General features: G+C 45.1%; 1 protein-coding gene across 1 annotated transcript in view; it reads left to right on the top strand.

Annotated features, from left to right (window-relative positions):
* Positions 1-17,900, top strand: part of CLASP1 (cytoplasmic linker associated protein 1) — a 334,150-nt gene that overhangs the window by 297,334 nt on the left and 18,916 nt on the right. Inside the window, exons 36-37 of the mRNA XM_015419605.1 lie at positions 2,524-2,714; positions 4,664-4,792. Of these exons, the coding sequence (XP_015275091.1) occupies positions 2,524-2,714; positions 4,664-4,792 (320 nt within the window). The remainder of the gene's footprint in view (positions 1-2,523; positions 2,715-4,663; positions 4,793-17,900) is intronic.

Raw genomic sequence — 17,900 nt, forward strand, 5'->3', positions numbered from 1 at the left:
ATAAGGCCAAGGTGTTCTTGCAAGAAACAACAAATATACAGAAAGAAGAATAAATTCCCCAAAATGTCAATGTGTCTCACTCCAGTTCTATTGTGATATCGTAGTCCAACTTGACATGCATTCATCATGGAGTGGACTCATATAGTTCCTGGATAATTCAAACATTCTAGAATTCCATAAACCATAGAGACGCGTAGTCCGGATGCAAGCTGATGCATTTCGAGTAATTCTTTTTCAAAACCAATAGGGTCCAGCATACCTGAGGGACCTCCTTTCCCCATATAGGCCCCAAAGAGCACTTCGGTCGGGGTCACAACACTGCCTAGTGACCCCAGGCCCTAAAGAGGCCAGGCTAGCTACCACGAGGGCCAGGTCCTTTTCGGTGGCGGCTCCTACCTGGTGGAATGAGCTCCCGGAGGAGATCAGGGCTCTGCGGGACCTTTTACAGTTCCGCAGGGCCTGCAAGACGGAGCTCTTCCGCCAGGCTTTTGAGTAGGAGCCACCGCTGCCACTACCACCACCGCGTAACTGCAGAGCAGGACCGCCGGGTTGGGCCGATGGAGTAACTGGAACATCGTGGCCCATGGCGTCCCCCCCCCTCTTGGATCTTCTGACCTCCTCCTGATATGCAATGGGGAGTGTGTAATTTCAGTCTTTCATGTATCCTGTTAGTTGTGCATTTTTAGCTTCAGTTGTTTTAATCTGTTTTTTTAATTGCACTTTGTGCCTTGTAAGCCGCCCTGAGCCTGCGTGCGGGGAGGGCGGGATATAAATGGAATGAAATGAAATAAAATAAAAATAGGCTATAATTACTCGAAACGCGGCATCTTGCATTCGGACTACGCGTCTCTATGGCTTATGGAATTCTAGAATGTTTGGATTATCCAGGAACTATATGAGTTCCTGTAGCAGGGGCATTGGTGTGGCATAGGGCACGGATCCAGGCATCAGTTGACCCACCTCCCATCCAATGAAATCCCATCCCCAGTCTGCTTGCTGTGGGTAAAGCTGGAATGGTAATTCCAGTGGACCCACATGGGCCTCTACATGGTTCCTTGCCACCTGAGGGTGGAGTTGGGCAACAGCCCCCAAGCTGGGCATGTTAATGGGGTCCCCACCTCAGGGAGGCAGGTACTCAGGCATAATGGCTCCCCCCAAAATGGATCCAGCCCAACGCCTGAAACTGCCATAAAGCTGTGACAAGAATTAACATATCGAAACACAGACCGCAGAAACCTTTTGCAGCGGAGGGCAGGAGGGCTGGAACCAACTGAGTGATGCAGCCTGGCAGTGTGGCTTAATAAGAGAGAGGAGTAGACCAGAAGGAAGACATCACTCCTGACTCTGCTGACCCAGCACCCAGCAATTGGCCGAGCCCCAGCAATGCTGTCAGCCCCCCCCCCGCCCCCGGAAGGCTTGCGGCCGTGGAGACGAGGTCACAGCTGCTGCTGAAGAACCTGAAGAGCCTTTTCCTGGCCCTGCTCCAACCCTGCGGCCACAAAATGGCCCCAGATAAGTCCAGGGCTGTCATATATCACAGCTGGCAAATAAGTACGTTTAGGATCACAGCTTTTAGGATTTTGCAAAATATTTTCCTAATCACATCTTATTAATCATAGGGCAACTCAGTGCAGGTTTTGGTTGGAATTCAAGTGGCTCAGAAGCAATGTTCCCTCTAAGCTGTGGAGTCTTGTGAGCAAAAATTCTACTTTGTGAGCTACTAGCATTAAAGTTGTGAGCGAGCAATTCAGCTGTTGCATAAGTTAGTTTGCTCTGGAGCCCTCCTTCCTGAGCGAAGACAAAAATGTGTGAGCCGGAGGCTCAAAAACTGTGAGCTGGCTCACACTAACTCAGCTTAGAGGGAACACTGCTCAGAAGCATGAAGGGAACTTTGGTTGTGAATGAAACTTGGGGTGGAATGTGAGACTTAAATCTTTCTGTCCAGTCCAAGTTCTGTGTGGCTTTCTGTACGCTCCGTGGCAAGTGGGTATCTTTATTTATAGACAGCAGGTTCAACAATATATATATATATCTGCTGAGGTATATATTTGCTGATGGAAAACCGTTCTTTCATTATGATAAGTGATATTGTTCCTCAAGCTTCCCTTTTTGCAAACCGCTATATTGGAGCACAGAGAGATCCCGATGGGTGTAGTGACTGGTGTGCTAGACGTTAACCAGAGAGATGAATCAGCCACAGAGCTCACCCGCTGACTTCAGGCTAGTTGCCACTGCTCGGGGTACACAACCCTGAGCTCTTTGTAGAAGGGCGGGACAAAAATGTGATTGACCTAGTAAAAAATTGCAATACCAAGGAGAATTTAAGAGTCAGTCATCGATGTTACAGACCAAATTGCTGAACTGTTGTAAATCAAAATGTGTAACCAAGGAATCGTGGGGGGAAGTGTATAAGTACAGAAACAAGAAATACTATAAATTAATATCGAGTCCTCATTTATTTACTACAGTTGTTGCTGGTTTGTCTTAACTGTGGCGTGACTTGCTTTTCATTTGTTCCGCCAGTGCCCATTGATCATTCTGATTTGGTGGCTGATCTTTTGAAAGAGCTATCCAATCACAATGAACGGGTGGAAGAACGGAAAGGAGCTCTTCTCGAGTTACTGAAGATCACAAGGGAAGATAACCTGGGAGTCTGGGAAGAACATTTCAAGACCATTTTGCTTTTACTACTTGAAACCCTTGGAGACAAAGATGTAAGATATATGTACACATGTGCTGAGCACCCCACTTTATTATCTCTTATTCGGCATTCTTTTATTATGAGAGGAGTGGTCATTCTAGCCTCTGAAGCTTTCAGGGTAGGTTAGTATAGTAACACCTTTTCAAAGGCATTGTATTTCTGGCTCCTGTTCCGTGAACCTGATGCCAACAGAATCCAGTACCAGTGAAAACATTGCTCGGTTTTTGAACAGCATGCACTGGTGTTCTTTGGCCTTAATGATGTTGTCATGGATCTTATGAATGCCTTCCAAGGTGTAACGGATGTAGCAGTAGCATAAGATCACTCATAGCAGAGGAGTTTAGCACTTAAAAATTAGCCTTATTGAGTTTTCCATTAGCACTTGGGCCTCCAGTCAGATGTTTGGATAAGTGGAATTAAACTGTGTTGGAGCTTGAACAAAGCTTGTTTCTGTGCTTGGCACGTGCTCACCAAATCGCGCCCTCATGTATGGAGCTTAATTAAAGACATCCTGGTTTGATCAAGCTCTACTTGACCATGACGGCTGAATGTGAGTGCTTCATAAGATTCAATCCACAATATGGCTGCTAAACGTCCCATTGGTCAGATTCCTTCTTTTAGCCCCCTTTGATACACCTGTCCCTAAGTGTAATGACTTAATTGGCTGATATAGCACTTGCAACCCATTAATTGCTATGTCTATTGATTTTACTGCACGAGCGCCCCCCCCCCCAACCGAAGGCAAGTAACTGGGGAAAAACAACAGCCCTTTATCATTACACGGTCTATTTATACAGCAGGTATGAAATACCTAAAATCCTGTCTGTGTTTTTACTTGCTTATAAAATTGAGATGTGACTGTGAAGCAGCCAAGAGCACTTGCTTGCATGCCAGTTATTGTTTCCAGCTTCTGTTGTCATAGATGCATCAAAAAGATATAATCAGGAGGCAAGTCATGTGCTAGCACATGGATTGCGCAGGTGAATGCAAAAGCACCAGGATGTACTTTAAAAGTTCAGTTTGGAGCAAATTAGACTAAATACTCCTCTGTTGAAACTGTAGGCACTGTTTGGCATGGCTGTCGTCCAAAAAGACAATGCAACGGTTATATAACCTGGGCAGTTGTTCTGTTACTCTCCTACTAACGATATTCCCAAATGGAATGGGGTCGGTGAATGTCATGGCTGTGGTGGCAGCAAACTGAATAACAAAAATGGTAACTGTGATGCCCCGTCAGAAATGCAATGTCGTTTTATAATAAAGAAACTTGGATTTGTAATAATAGTTGATTATCTCCTGGATTTCAGGAGACCAGAAAAAGTAAACTTACTTTACCTGAGTTTAAGCATCCCTAACAAACCGGTGGGTTGGATTTGCTTACTTGCTGACCTGTATTTCAGAAACATGCACCACTGAAACATTGCATGCAAAAGATGGTTCTTTTGAAGCTTTCCGTTGGGTGGCTTAGTTCAGTGGGTGCTTATATGTGGCCAATAGGCTATTGGTAGAATGCAGAGAAGCCTGCACTTTATTTTAAAATAAGTTTCTAAGCCTCATAGTTTAAACATTATAAGAGCATGATGACACTATGTACTAAAACCTCAGAAATCAAAAGGCTAGTCCAAAGAAGCGTTGTGATATTTGTGATTTGTTCAAAGGACTGGTTTAACAATCCCACAAGAATATAGTACTTGGGCACACAAGTTATCCATGTTTGTTAGCATACACCTGGTTCTTATGCAACCGTGTTTACTGGGCTTTGCTAATGAGCCCATGATGGCCGTCCCCCGTGGTCCTCTCTAGGGAGCAAATATCAAACACCCCTCATCCTCCATTTTCTGGTTTTTACTGGAATGAGAATTGTGCATCAGTGTTATTTTCAGCTCACTAATAGTGGCTTCATGTTACTGATTCAGATAACCTAAATGGTCTCTCCCCCATATGTTGCTGCTTTTCATATAGCATTCAATAAGAGCCCTGGCACTGAGAGTGTTGCGAGAAATCTTGAGGAACCAGCCTGCAAGATTTAAGAACTATGCTGAATTGACCATCATGAAGACTTTGGAAGCACATAAAGATTCTCACAAAGAGGTGAGCAATTTTGGTTCTCCTAGTGCTGTTTATACAGTGAGCGCTTACCAAGCAATTTAACACAAAGATCCATGCTATGGTCACCTCGAGGTTAGACTACTGCAACACTCTCTACATGGGGCTGCCCTTGTCCCAAATCCAGAAGCTGCAGCCGGTGCAAAATGCGGCAGCCAGGGTGTTGATGGGTCTCTCCATAAAAGATCACATCCAGCCCGTGCTGAAGGCATTGCACTGGCTGCCAATAGCATACCACATTCGTTTCAAGGTGCTGGTTTTGACCTTTAAAGCCCTATATGGTTGGGGGCCTGCCTACCTGAGGGACTGCCTTTCCCCCTATGTGCCCCAGAGAGCACTGAGGTCAGGGTCACAAAACCGCCTGCCCGTCCCTGGCCCGAAAGACGCCAGACTGGCCACTACAAGGGCCAGGGCCTTTTCAGTGGTGGCTCCACACTGGTGGAATGAGCTCCCGGAGGACATCAGGGCCCTGCAGGACCTTCTACAGTTCCGCAAGGCCATAAAACGGAGCTTTCCCACCAGGCCTTCGATTAGGAGCTGCCACTGACTAATGAACCATCGTAGATTGAGCAAAAGAACCATCGTAAACTGAACAGGCCACGGCCCTATATTACCACGCTGGACATGGCCTTTCCTCATCGGACCATGTATAGACATCCGTATTTCACCACCATCTGTATATATTAGCACCTTATGTAATTGTCTTTTAATTGTGAGTTTTTATTGTATTTATTGGTTCTATTGCATTTTAACCGTGTAAGCCGCCTTGAGTCAGTGCTGCAGCGGCAAGGCAGGGTGTAAATTGAAATAAATAAATAAATAAATAAATAAATAAATAAATAATCTTGCAGGATGTGCTGAGAGCCTGAATCTCAGCACTCAAAATCTACATTGCCCTAGCTAAGCCTTGATGTTGGCATCTCGAATATAAAGAAGAGTTCTTAAAACAGAATTACAATGTACACAAGGCCATGCCTTAGAGTTTGCTTCCCTTTGTCTGAAGCATGTATCAGTGTCAGATGACTGAGATTTTTGTAAGATGTAGTTAGGTAGGTAGGTAGACGTAGGAGCTGCGGTGGCTCAAGTGGTTAAGACGCTGAACTGCAGGCTGTGGAAGGTCGATAGTTCAGCAGTTCGAGACCCGGGTGCCGCATGACGGAGTGAGCTCCCGTCTCTAGTTCCAGCTCCTGCCAACCCAGCAGTTCGAAAGCAAGAAATTGCAAGTAGATAAATAGGGACCACTTCGGTGGGAAGGTAACAGCGTTCCGTGCGCCTTGGCGTTTAGTCATGCCGGCCACATGACCACGGAAACTTCTTCGGACAGCGCTGGCTCTTCGGCTTGGAAACGGAGATGAGCACCGCAACCCTAGAGTCGGACTCAACTGGCTTTCGAGCAAAGGAACCTTTACCTTTACCTTTTAGGTAGACGTAATAATGCAGTGGTGAATTTGTGTTAAAAGTGAGTAATAGCATTTTACTGAATACGGAAGAGTGCTGTGTCCCCCTTATGACAGCCTTTAAGGTAACTGTGAGAGAAACATGTTTGGCATATCTGCAAAGAGTGGTCTAATAGTCTCCTTGTGCCTCATGGAGTACGCTTGCTGTGATGGAGTGACATTGGATTGGCTTCAAAGAATCATAAACTGTCAGGTTCAATAGAGCTGTTGCCGTCCACGACGATTCATAAGAATAGGTTGCTTCATTACAAGTCACTACTGATACTCTCACATAGTCATTGTCAGGAATGAAACTCAAAACCAAGCAGGGACAGATATAGACAGTTCAAACACACAGGATTGACGAATGAATACAGTTTGTGCTCAGCAGGCTCAGCCAGAATTTGAGCAAGGGGAAAATCAAGGCGGGAGGCAGCTTCCAGCCGTTTGAGTCACACCAGCCAGATTGGGAACGGCTCTAGCAGTCGTTCTCACAGCCTTATCAACTATAAAGGCAGTGCCACTTTCCAAAGCCAAAACAAATGGCACCGCGGCACTGAGAGGAAATGAACAGAGAAATGCAGGCTAGTCCCCCCCCCATCATACAGCAGGCAGGTTACACAGAACATACCCAGAGTGCAAATGGCAGTTTACTGACATCAAGTAAAACGGCCTTTGCCACTATTCTGCAAATGCCTAATCCGTAATAACTAAGCAGCTGCCAGCAGAAAGAAATCACTTTTAATAATCCTGTGCTTGATAAAGATAGATAATAATGACAAACAATATAAACACGTGAGAGAGGGAGCTACCCCCCCATCTTTAAATGTGTGTGCACACATAACCACAGTCTCCATTTCCATTCACACAAGCATCAATCAACAAAAAACTGCAGAGTTAACAAAGATCCAGAACCAGAAACATTTATTGGCATAGTATAAGTAAATCAAACAAAGGACAGAGTTTAAAGGGTAGGTACAAATGCAACATCGACCAGTATTCCCGATCCCAAGATACAAAGCAATCCTAACATGGTTTACAAGATTTACAGAGTATTACTCTTGATTTCCATACGTAGGTCAAAAATTCAGCGACAGATAATGTTATTGCCGGGCTCTTGTCTGCTAGAAAAATTTTTAAATCCCCATCCAGAAAATCTCTCTGCAAAGGGAGAAGAGGGCGAATCAGACTATTGCGCATAACGGAATATTTAGGACATCGAAGAAGGATATGGGTAATAGAATCGGGTTCCCCAAGATTACAGTTGCAAAGTCTATCCTTATACGGGACACCCCTGTATCTACCTGAGACCACTACTGAAGGGAAAAGGTTGAACCTTGCAAGCATAAAGACCCTCCTAAAAACTGGGTTTGTCAGGTTAGCAATATACGGTACCATGGAGGTATGTGAAGGAAGGAGGGGCAAGCTAATTTATGCAGTAGCCAAGTCGCTCGCTTACAACTTTAATGCCAGCAGCTCACAAAGTAGAATTTTTGCTCACAAGACTCCACAGCTTAGAGGGAGCGTTGCCTGGGGAAGGGGTTGTCTCTGGTGGAATCCCCTCCCTGCATAGGGCTGCCAGGTCCCCCAGGGGGGCGGGGGTTCCCCTGCTCAAAGGGCCCCCAATCTGCCGGTCCGGATTCGGCCAGCGGGGGGAACCCCACCCCCAAAGTGGCCAGATTACTACCATAGAGTTTTCAGGGTGATGGCTAGAGTGTTGCCCAGCAATGTGCCATCTCAGCAGGATATAAGGACACAGGGTCCACCATTATCTCCAGGGGAACTGATCTCTGCCATCTGGAAAGCAGTTGTAATTCTGAGTGATCTTCAGTCCTCACCTGGAGATTTGCAACCATGGTTTCCCCCAACAGACACTAAAGAGAAATTTATTTTACCTCAGAACATCAACAGCAAACTGTTTAGAATGTTAGAGGGAAAGGCCAGTGAGGCTGCATATGCAAACGACCTCTGTGTTCAAAGGCAAAGGCAAATCAGGCCGCATATGCAAACGACCTCTGTGTTCTGACTGGCTGTGGGGGGGAGAGGAACAGCAAACTGTTTAGAATGCTGGAGGCAGGACTCAGGCAAAGCAGCCAGTGGATAGGGAGACCCTTTGAATGACAGATCAGAGAGCGAACTGATTGTGGAGCGTGTTGGAATGTTCAGGGGAGTCCATGACCAAAATACAATTATATATACCGGAGGATAACCAGCACTTCAGATTGGGTCTAGAAGTTAAGAGGAAGCCGGTCTAACCCTTCCATTCCCAAAAGTCTTCAGAGAGTACACTGCAGTATTCTCGTCTGGATGTAAAGGAAGCATGGATAACCATGTCCGAATCATGTTTCTCCTTCAGTGGGGGGGAAGTCATACAAAACTGGGTAGGTCATGCCTCTTCTCACTTAGATAGGGCTGTGCAAATTTTTGCTTGGGTTCCTATTGCTGAGCTCCAGGTTGACCCTCCAGTTTTGGATAGCCCTCCTGCTTGGGTAAGAGGCTAGAGCTCTGCTCCAAGTCTACATCCAAACAGGCCCATAGCCGTGGGGGGAGGCATTTGGGGGCAATGCCCCCCATGGATGACCATCACCCATTTGTAAAATGGGATTTCCAAATGACCCCAGGCACAGTCAGGGAAGCTTCAGTCCCATTTTCTTTTTTTGAAAAAAATGCAAAATAAAAGTAAAATAAAATAGCAAAAGAGAGAGAGTTGGAGAATACACCCCGCCCCCCGACTCATGTAGATGAGGAAGAGGACTTTGCTCCCCCTTTCGAACACGGAAGAGGACTCGGCTCTCCCTTTTAAATGTTGCTCAAGCCACGACGGCGAGCAGCAGAGGAAGAGGACTTGTCTTAGCAGCGGTGGCCTCACTGTGCCTGCACCACATGGCTGGGCTGGTGCACATCCGGCGACAAGCTGAGTCCTCTTCCTCTGCCGTGGGCAGGCTTGCAGCTCACCGCTCTCCGTCTCTCTCTTTCTTTCCCCCGACTCCCCTGCCTCACAGGATTTCCCAGTGCCCCACCACCCAAAATTTTCTGGCTACACCCTTGGATCCTAAGCAAAGGGAATTTAAAACTGCAAAAAAACCCAAAAACAAAACCCACCCTCTCTGTAGGCTACATTCTTAGCCACAGAGATAACTGATCAGGCAGAGAACCCAAAACTTAATCAGGAATTGATGGAGGAGCAGATTCACCCAGAAGACTTTGCTGCCCTCCTGGCAACAAAGACATCCATTATTCCCGCACAAAGGAGAAAACTGCAGGGGGGGGGGCAACCCGAGGCCTTGGGAGAAAGGGGGGGATGGGAGGGGCTTGCACTCCATGATCTGCATTATTTATACAGTGCTTGCTTGCTTTACAAACCTGGTCCATCCACGATGGGAACAACCACCCCCAACTGGCCACACACACCCCACAACTGCTGCGCGTCGGTAGTGTGAACGGGTATATCGCGATGTGCTGCGCAGTCAGGAGGTGAGTGTGATCGCGTTTCTTCCGGTTCCAACCGGAGCAGTTTATGCCGGCTTAAATGGCCCATCTGAACACACCCATAGAGTCAGTTACTGCCTCCAGGTCCTGATTCAGGACTTCTGCTGCTACACCTTAAAAGAAAATGTAGAGCTGGGTGACACCAGCATACTGATGACGCTTCCGATTCTCCCTGCGGTTTTATATAGATGATAAACAGAATGGAAGCCTATGGGCCCCCATAGTACAAATGCTAGAGGACCAAGCAGCTATGCCTCAGCACCGCTCAGCACCGCTCAGCACTGCAGGATATCGCCTAGTAGTGTTTTCTCACTATCTAGTCGTGTCCTTCTGCAAATGTATCCTGGTGCTAACTGCAGTCTTGCAGTTTTGTACACTTCCAACTAATGTTACGTATGTTTTACTCAGAAGTAAATTCCACTGTGGTTGCTTCCACACTGGGGACTTGGTCCAGCTTGGTTGTGAACATAAGATGATGTGCTTCCACACAGCATTTAGTGCATTCATGCACCCCTCAGCCTCTCCCCAACTTTGCACGCAATCATTCCTAAACCTGATTTTCTTCAGTGTTTTTTAAAAGATTACAGCAAAGGTGGGGTTGGATGCTGTGTGGACAGGGAAACGCAGATCTTTCCTGTCCCCAACCACATAGGTGCCTTTCCTTTCCTTTTATTATTACGTTCCTCTGACCAAAGGTCTTAAGCAAAATCCACACACAGGTGCCATCTTACTGTGTCCCAGTCCCCGTGGCCATTTCTTCTTGCACCAGACGCTTTGTCAGGCATCTTTTTTCATAATTGGTAACTGTCATATCACTGCAGAGTTAAAACTACAGTGTCTTAACACTGTAGTGATGTCAGTTACTGACACTTTAACATTAGTGCCTGCAGAGTACTGGTTGTTAATAATAATAATAATAATAATAATAATAATAATAATAATAATAATAATAATAATATCTTTCGATTTAATAATAATAATAATAATAATAATACCTTTCGATTTATTGATCGCTCATCCTGCAGAGCTGCTGGCTCTGAGCGATTTACAGTTACACAAGTTTTCACAAGGGACTAACAATATTTCATAGGGTAAGGGAGGACAACATATAATTCTTTAAATCGCACACTTTTGCAGCCGACGGGGATTTTGTTCAGCTGTAAACTTCAGGCGTGTTCCGGATGGCATTCACTTTCAGCGTGGCTAAATAACGTCAGTTCTTCCTGGACTGTTTTTTGAGTCGTAGTGCCACACTGCCACCGCCTGGCCGGATTGGCTCATCACAGGCTTCTTAATGCCGAAGAGGTCTTTTTTCCAGGCTTCCGAGCTTACAAGTTAAGAGTGTTGGAGTAGTAATCTGGAACACCCAGGTTTAAATCCCCCTCAGGCCCAAGTGGTTAAGACGCTGAACTGCAGACCTGAAGGTCGGTTGTTCAGCAGTTCGAGACCCGAGTGCCACATGACGGAGTGAGCTCCCGTCTCTGGTCCCAGCTCCTGCCCACCTAGCAGTTCGAAAGCAAGAAATTGCAAGTAGATAAATAGGCACCGCTTCGGTGACCACGGAAATGTCTTCGAACAGCGCCGGCTCTTCGGCTTGGAAACAGAGATGAGCACCGCATCCCTAGAGTCAGATTCGACTGGCTTTCGAGCAAGGGAAACCTTTACCTTTACATGCCATGGAAGCTTGCTGGGTGAACTTGGACTAGTCGCACTCCTTCAACCTAACCAACCTCACAGGATTGTTGTGAGGATATGGAGATGGAGAAGAGAATGATGTAAGCTGCTTTTTGGGTCTCGATTGGGGATAAATGCAGGGTATAAATAAAATAAATAAATTGCCAGTTAAATCAAAAGCCCTTTGTTGGCGTGTTAGGGGCGTGGCAGCCACAGGGGACCGGGGCAGGGAAAGTGCAGGGAAACCTTTGAAACAGAAATGGGGGAAAGCGACAAAATCAAGTAGCAGACAGACTGGACTACAACATATGGCCATGTAACCAGTGTAAGATTGTTACAAGCAAGAGTGGTACTATCCGGTTAAACAAGCATCATGGAAACTAATGTGTAAGGATTGTCTTTAGAAGGGGAGGGCAGGAAATATTTAATCCGTTTAATAAATCAGCATGTCTGTACTACACTTTCTTGGAAACAGTCTCTCCACACGACACTAGTGTTTTTTTTTTGTAACAGTATTTAGCCGCAGTTGTAAACTGATTTCCAGATAAAGCAGTTGGACGAAACATTTTGTTCTAAAGGAGTGCCTTTATTGGCAGGCTTCTCCCAATTGTGCATTCTTCTTGACTCACCTTGACTCGGCGCCCTTGTTGTTTTCTTTCTGAATCACCTCCGCGGAAGAATGAGAAAGTTTTGCCATCTCCAAATTCTCCTTCCAAAGTTTTTCCTTCAAATCATATTTTTGAATGGTTGTGGCACGCAGCATAAAAATTATGAGTAGTGCTTAAATATGTCAGAATTTTATCTTCCCATCCACCTCCTGTGTGCATTTGTGAATGTAGGATGTCAGTTCTGATGAGACTAAAGTCACACACGCCCTTCCCGAGATCAGTGTTTGTGTTCAGAACTGTGCATGGATATCTTGCTCTCTTTTTTTTAATTTCTCCATCTGATGACATTGAGGGATACGAGTCAACCCCTCTTTTCTGCCATGGGCTTGGAGACAATAGTTAGATTTAACCTCATGGTTTTGCATTACTGATAAGTGCATATTACATTTTGAAATGTTCTCTTTTAACTCAGAGGCCAAGGTAAGACTATCTACTATAAAAACTGAGGATGGGCGAATATGTCATTAGTTCATGGAATATCCTAGCTGTTGCTTAATATAAGCAGTTGTATAAAGTACTATGTTATGAGCAGTAGCTGAGCTTCTAATATCTCAACGGAAAGGAAGACATACTGTAGAACCGACATATTCCAAGAAGCCTGAAATATGAGGGACAGTAAAAGGATTCCAGTTGGGCTGCAGTGGCTCATTTTGGTGTAGTGGTTAAGTGCGTGGACTCTAATCTGGGAGAACCGGGTTTGATTCCCCACTCCTCCACTTGCAGCTGGCTGGATCACCTTGGGCAAGCCGTAGTTCTGGTAAGAGCTGTCCTTGAAAAAAGAGCCGTTTCTGTCAGAGCTCTCTCAGCCCCACCTACCTCACAGGGTGTCTTTTGTGGGGAGGAGAAGGGAAAGGAGTTTGTAAGCCGCTCTGAGGCACCTTTTGGTAGTGAAGGGCGGGGTATAAATCCAATCTCCTCTTCTTCTTCTTCTTCATTGGTTAAGATGCTGAACTGCAGGCCGGAAGGTCGGTAGTTCAGTAGTTCGAGACCCGAGTGCTGCATGACAGAGTGTACTCCCATCTCTGGTTCCAGCTCCTGCCAACCTAGCAGTATGAAAGCAAGAAATTGCAAGTAGATAAATAGGTACCGCTTTGGTGGGAAGGTAACAGCATTCCATGCACCTTGGTGTTTAGTCATGCTGGCCACATGACCATGGAAACTTCTTCAGATAGCGTGGCTCTTTGGCTTGGAAACGGAGATGAGCACCGTACCCCTAGAGTCGGATTCGACTAGCTATTGAGCAAGGGAAACCTTCTAAAAGGATTCCTCCTAAGTTGCTTTTCATATCAGAATAGTGATATAAGATGGCGTCTGAATGGCATTCCCATTGGCCCAGTATCAGTGATCTTGGTGATAGATTCCCCTTTGGGTAATTTTTAGCCTGCCAGGTCCATCCAACCACACCTCAGAATGCTTTCCCCTTAGGACAGCTGGCGTGTGGATATTACCACACGGGGACAGCGTAGGCCTGTGAAGCACAAGAGGAATTCTGAATGGGCCAGAAGACCCTCAGACAACTCCCATTCAAAGGGGGAAAGCTAATTTGGGACCAGATAAAGCAAAGTAACCACCACACTCCAAAATGCTCATGTGTGCATGCCATCAGTCCTTGGAAGCCACCTCCAGACCGTATCGCTCAACTTGAGCCTTCCCAGAGTGTCTCTCATTGAGAAGACATGGAAAAAGGGCAACAGATGGAACATTTGTGTATGCACACAGGTAATTTGACAGTAATGACTGGGAAGACCAGTGACTGTGGATGCATCTATAATAATTTAAGATATCGTAAATAGTTATTTAGTTGTCAAAAGTGAAGCTTCATGAGTCAGGAAAATGAAAGATTAACCAATTCTGCCTAACTTGTTTCACTAGTGGAAGTTAAGTTGGGTGTCACCCCAGTGATATTACAACCCTGCTACTTTAACACAAGTGGAGTTGCCATTTTGTATAAAATTAAAATGATCTCTGGTGCTGATTTTTTTGGGGGGGGGGAATTTATTCCTTGGACCAAAGAAATCACCAGTGATTTTGATAACACGTGTGCAGCACTGGGCAGAAAAAGATCTGCCATTCTGTTTCCAGTTGGTTAATACTAAACTAATTTGTTCCAGTGAATTTACTCAGCCATAGCTACCTAATAAAAAAGGTTACCACAAATAATACCTGACATAACATCTTGTTGCCTCTATCAGTGAAATAATCAAATGGGTTCCGAGACAGATCTTCATGTAACATATTAACGCTTCTGAGTGCATGTACCTTTATCCCCCCCCCCACATATAATATTCCAAACAGAAAATCTAGATTTGAGTCCAGTAGCATCTTAGAGACCAACAAGATGGATTTTCAGGAGACCAGCTTTCAACAGTCAACGCTCCTTCTGTCAGATACCGTCCTGAAACAAACAGAAAGTGTTTCTGTAGATGTGGCGATTAGCAGTCAGATGTAGAAACTTCCTTAGCATTGTGGAAACACTGGGTTTGGTATATGAAAATTTTACTGTGCTCTTTGTTCCCTTATCATATTTTTCTCATTTTCCATTCCCCTCCCCCTTATATTGTTTTGATATCCAAAAATGGCAAATACTGAGTTCAGAAACAAGAATGCCAGTTGAGAAAACATGCAAAATATGTACGTTTGTATATGTTGTGTTGGTTTTTATTTTGATTGCAGTATTTGTGTTTTATCTGGCATATAGGTTTTGTTACACAATCAATAACTGGCCCTGATTTTGGATATCAGTTGCCGTTAGTGGGCAGCCCTGCATTGTATATCCAATATATCCTCCCCCCGTCCAGGTAATTGTCAGATATTTTTAAAGATGCCAGTTGCTCACCCTGCCAGTTGCCAGTTTGGTGTAGTGGTTAAGTGCGTGGACTCTAATCTGGGAGAACCGGGTTTGATTCCCCACTCCTCCACTCCCACCTGCTGGATGACCTTGGGCAAGCCGTAGTTCTGATAAGAGCTGTTCTTGAAAAAGAGCCGTTTCTGTCAAGAGCTCTCTCAGCCCCACCGACCTCACAGGGTGTCTGTTGTGGGGAGGGGAAGGGAAAGGAGTTTGTAAGCCCCTCTGAGACACCTTTGGGTAGTGAAGGGCAGGGTATAAATCCAATCTCTTCTTCTTTTACCTCACAGGGTGTCTGTTGTGGGGAGGGGAAGGGAAAGGAGTTTGTAAGCCGCTCTGAGACACCTTTGGGTAGTGAAGGGCAGGGCATAAATCCAATCTCTTCTTCTTCTTCTCCTCCTCCTCTCAGAGCTCTCTCAGCCCCACCTACCTCACAGGGTGTCTGTTGTGTGGAGGGGAAGGGGAAGGAGTTTGTAAGGCACTCTGAGACTCCTTTGGGTAGTGAAGGGCAGGGTATAAATCCAATCTCTTCTTCTTGTTGTCTGTTAGGGACCTGGATTATAGTTAATATAATCTATAGATTATAGATCAACCTTTGGGAGCAGTTAGACCTGTTTAACTATAAGTAGCTCAGTAATGGAAGAACGTCTGAAGGTTTCGGACTCCCCTTCAGAGAAAGTTTTCAAGAAAAGGGAGATCTTTTTGGTAGAGCCAAACATGGGTTCTCTAATTTACGCAACCCAAGGATCCACGGAGCCGGGGCCCCTTCCACATGCCTGCACCAGCACATGCCAGACACCTCCTTTCCAAAGTGGCTGTCCCGAGTTGCAAATGCCCTTGAAGGCGTCTGTCCTCTAGTTGCCTCAGAACAATAGTGAGATCATTATCAGCTGCACTTTAAAAGCAAGTTTGGGGGGGGGGGATCTTTTGATTGTTTGTATGTGGCCAGTCCTCAGAGAGTAGCTGATTCTAGTGGACCATAGTTCAGGTGGCCTTGACCTAAAGTCTCGTCAGTCTTACCCACTTGATTGGAAGGGACTCTGCATCAGAGACAGCAAGAAGCTTCCTAGCTGAATGGGAGTAGGAAAGGGCATGGAAACACTTTCAGAGCTACTTGGAGAAATATAATAAAGACTAGCATCACATAAGATGTGAAGTTCCAGTATTCAGTTGAAGCTCACCATTGGCTATTGTCTATGGATGCAGTATGAAAGCTCTCTATATCTGTGCACTGGGAAACAGGGTTTAAAACAGTCCAGTGTTATAATGGAAATTATCCCTGTGATTGCATTAGGACTGTACCTGCTTAGTGCCACTCAACCAATCAAAAATTCTCAGAGCTGAGCTGTTGCTTCCAGCAACCAACCATCATATTTTCTGGCCAGTGCTGTGGGGTGATCTGGAAGCTGAGTGACCGACTATAGTGGCAGCACTATGAATTCCCTCTAGGGATGTGAAGGCCCAGAAAAATTCGGGGGGGCGGGAAACCGGGTTTTTTCCGGGGGGGTTCCCTGAAGCCTTTTTTGTTTTTTTCCCCAAAAAAATTGGAAAAATTGAAAAAAGAAAAGAAATTGATTATGGAACATTTTATGTTAACATGATGAATAAAATATTTTAAGACAGGGTGTTCAAATATTTTCCAAATCTTTTCTAAAAAATATGTATGGTATCAGATTGATCTAATTTCTGTGCACTGAGGGACAAGCAAGTCCTAGGTTACCAACTGAACTCTCCAATGCAAGAACAAGATGCATTTCTTCCTTTAGGAGGTGCTATTGTCACAAGAAAAGAAAAAAGTTTCAGTTTTGTTTTCGCATGTGGGTGGGTATTCTGTTTGTAATAATTGTTTGGATATACTATATTGTGATACTTTCATGCCAAGTAAAAATGTCCATAATTTTATGTTCATAAAGTAACAGAATGACTTAAAATCTGGAAAAGAAAAATGAAGTGCTAATGTAGCATTTTTTTCAATTTTTCTGAAAATTTCCGTTTCCCCCCGAAAAAAAACGGGGGGAAACGGGTTTTTTCCCCAAGCTTCAAAATTTCTGGAAATTTTACATCTCTAATTCCCTCCTTTTGAAAGAACTCTCCCTGAGGCGGAGAGTTCCCCCGTCCCCTAGCAAAATGGGGAGTGGGCTCTGTTTTCATGTTAGCCTGATGGGCACAAAAAGGTCTCACCTTCTGCCCTTACAAAGGATGCATGGAACCTGTGAAGTACCCTTGCAAGTCCCCAAGACTCCCCAGACACCAGTTCAAGAAGTGTGGGCCCAGAATAAGTTGTGTCAGGTAGGGAGCTGTAGTGGGATCCTTTCAGTACAGACAATATTCAGCAGATGCCCAGAAGAAAGTCTGGCTTTCCTGTCCATACCCATGGGTCCTCTCCTTCTTTGATGTTTTCAAACCTTGTTATGTATCTCTAATTTGCAGCAAAGACTCTCTTTCTCCTCTATATTTTCTTCCCCTTGTCTTTGTCAGGGTATATAAATATAATGGTGGTAAAATCTTCCTTCCTAAAGAATCCTGGGAATTGTAAATTGGGGTTAAAGTAGAGATCTCTCTCAGAGAATTCTTAGTATTCTCACCCACATTTCCTAGAATGCCTTTGTATATCAGTCTGTAGTTAAACATAGCATTTCCCCCCCTCCTTCCCATGCTTTTGTTGCGTGTCTGTCTGTTCAGTGTAGGTTTTTTTATAGCAAATACTTCAAGCAGATGTTCTGATCTGCTATGCTGTATTAAGTGGAGCGGTTTCCTTGTATCTGGTCACAACAGCCTGTTCTTCTGATCCCTTCCCCAGTAAATGTTACCCTGCATGCACCACACAAATATTTTGGAACATGAGAAATCTCTAAGGCATGCTAGCATTCCTGGACCCCTGTGCCCATGACATGAAATGAGGAAACAGTGGGCATTATCAGCTTCTTGCTTTTCTCAGGAGATAAAATGTTAGACCTGGTTGCTCATGTGTCCTACATAGG

This window comes from Gekko japonicus, unplaced genomic scaffold, assembly GCF_001447785.1.
Source record: "Gekko japonicus isolate JY-2015 unplaced genomic scaffold, Gekko_japonicus_V1.1 scaffold1037, whole genome shotgun sequence".
Lineage (NCBI taxonomy): Eukaryota > Metazoa > Chordata > Lepidosauria > Squamata > Gekkonidae > Gekko > Gekko japonicus.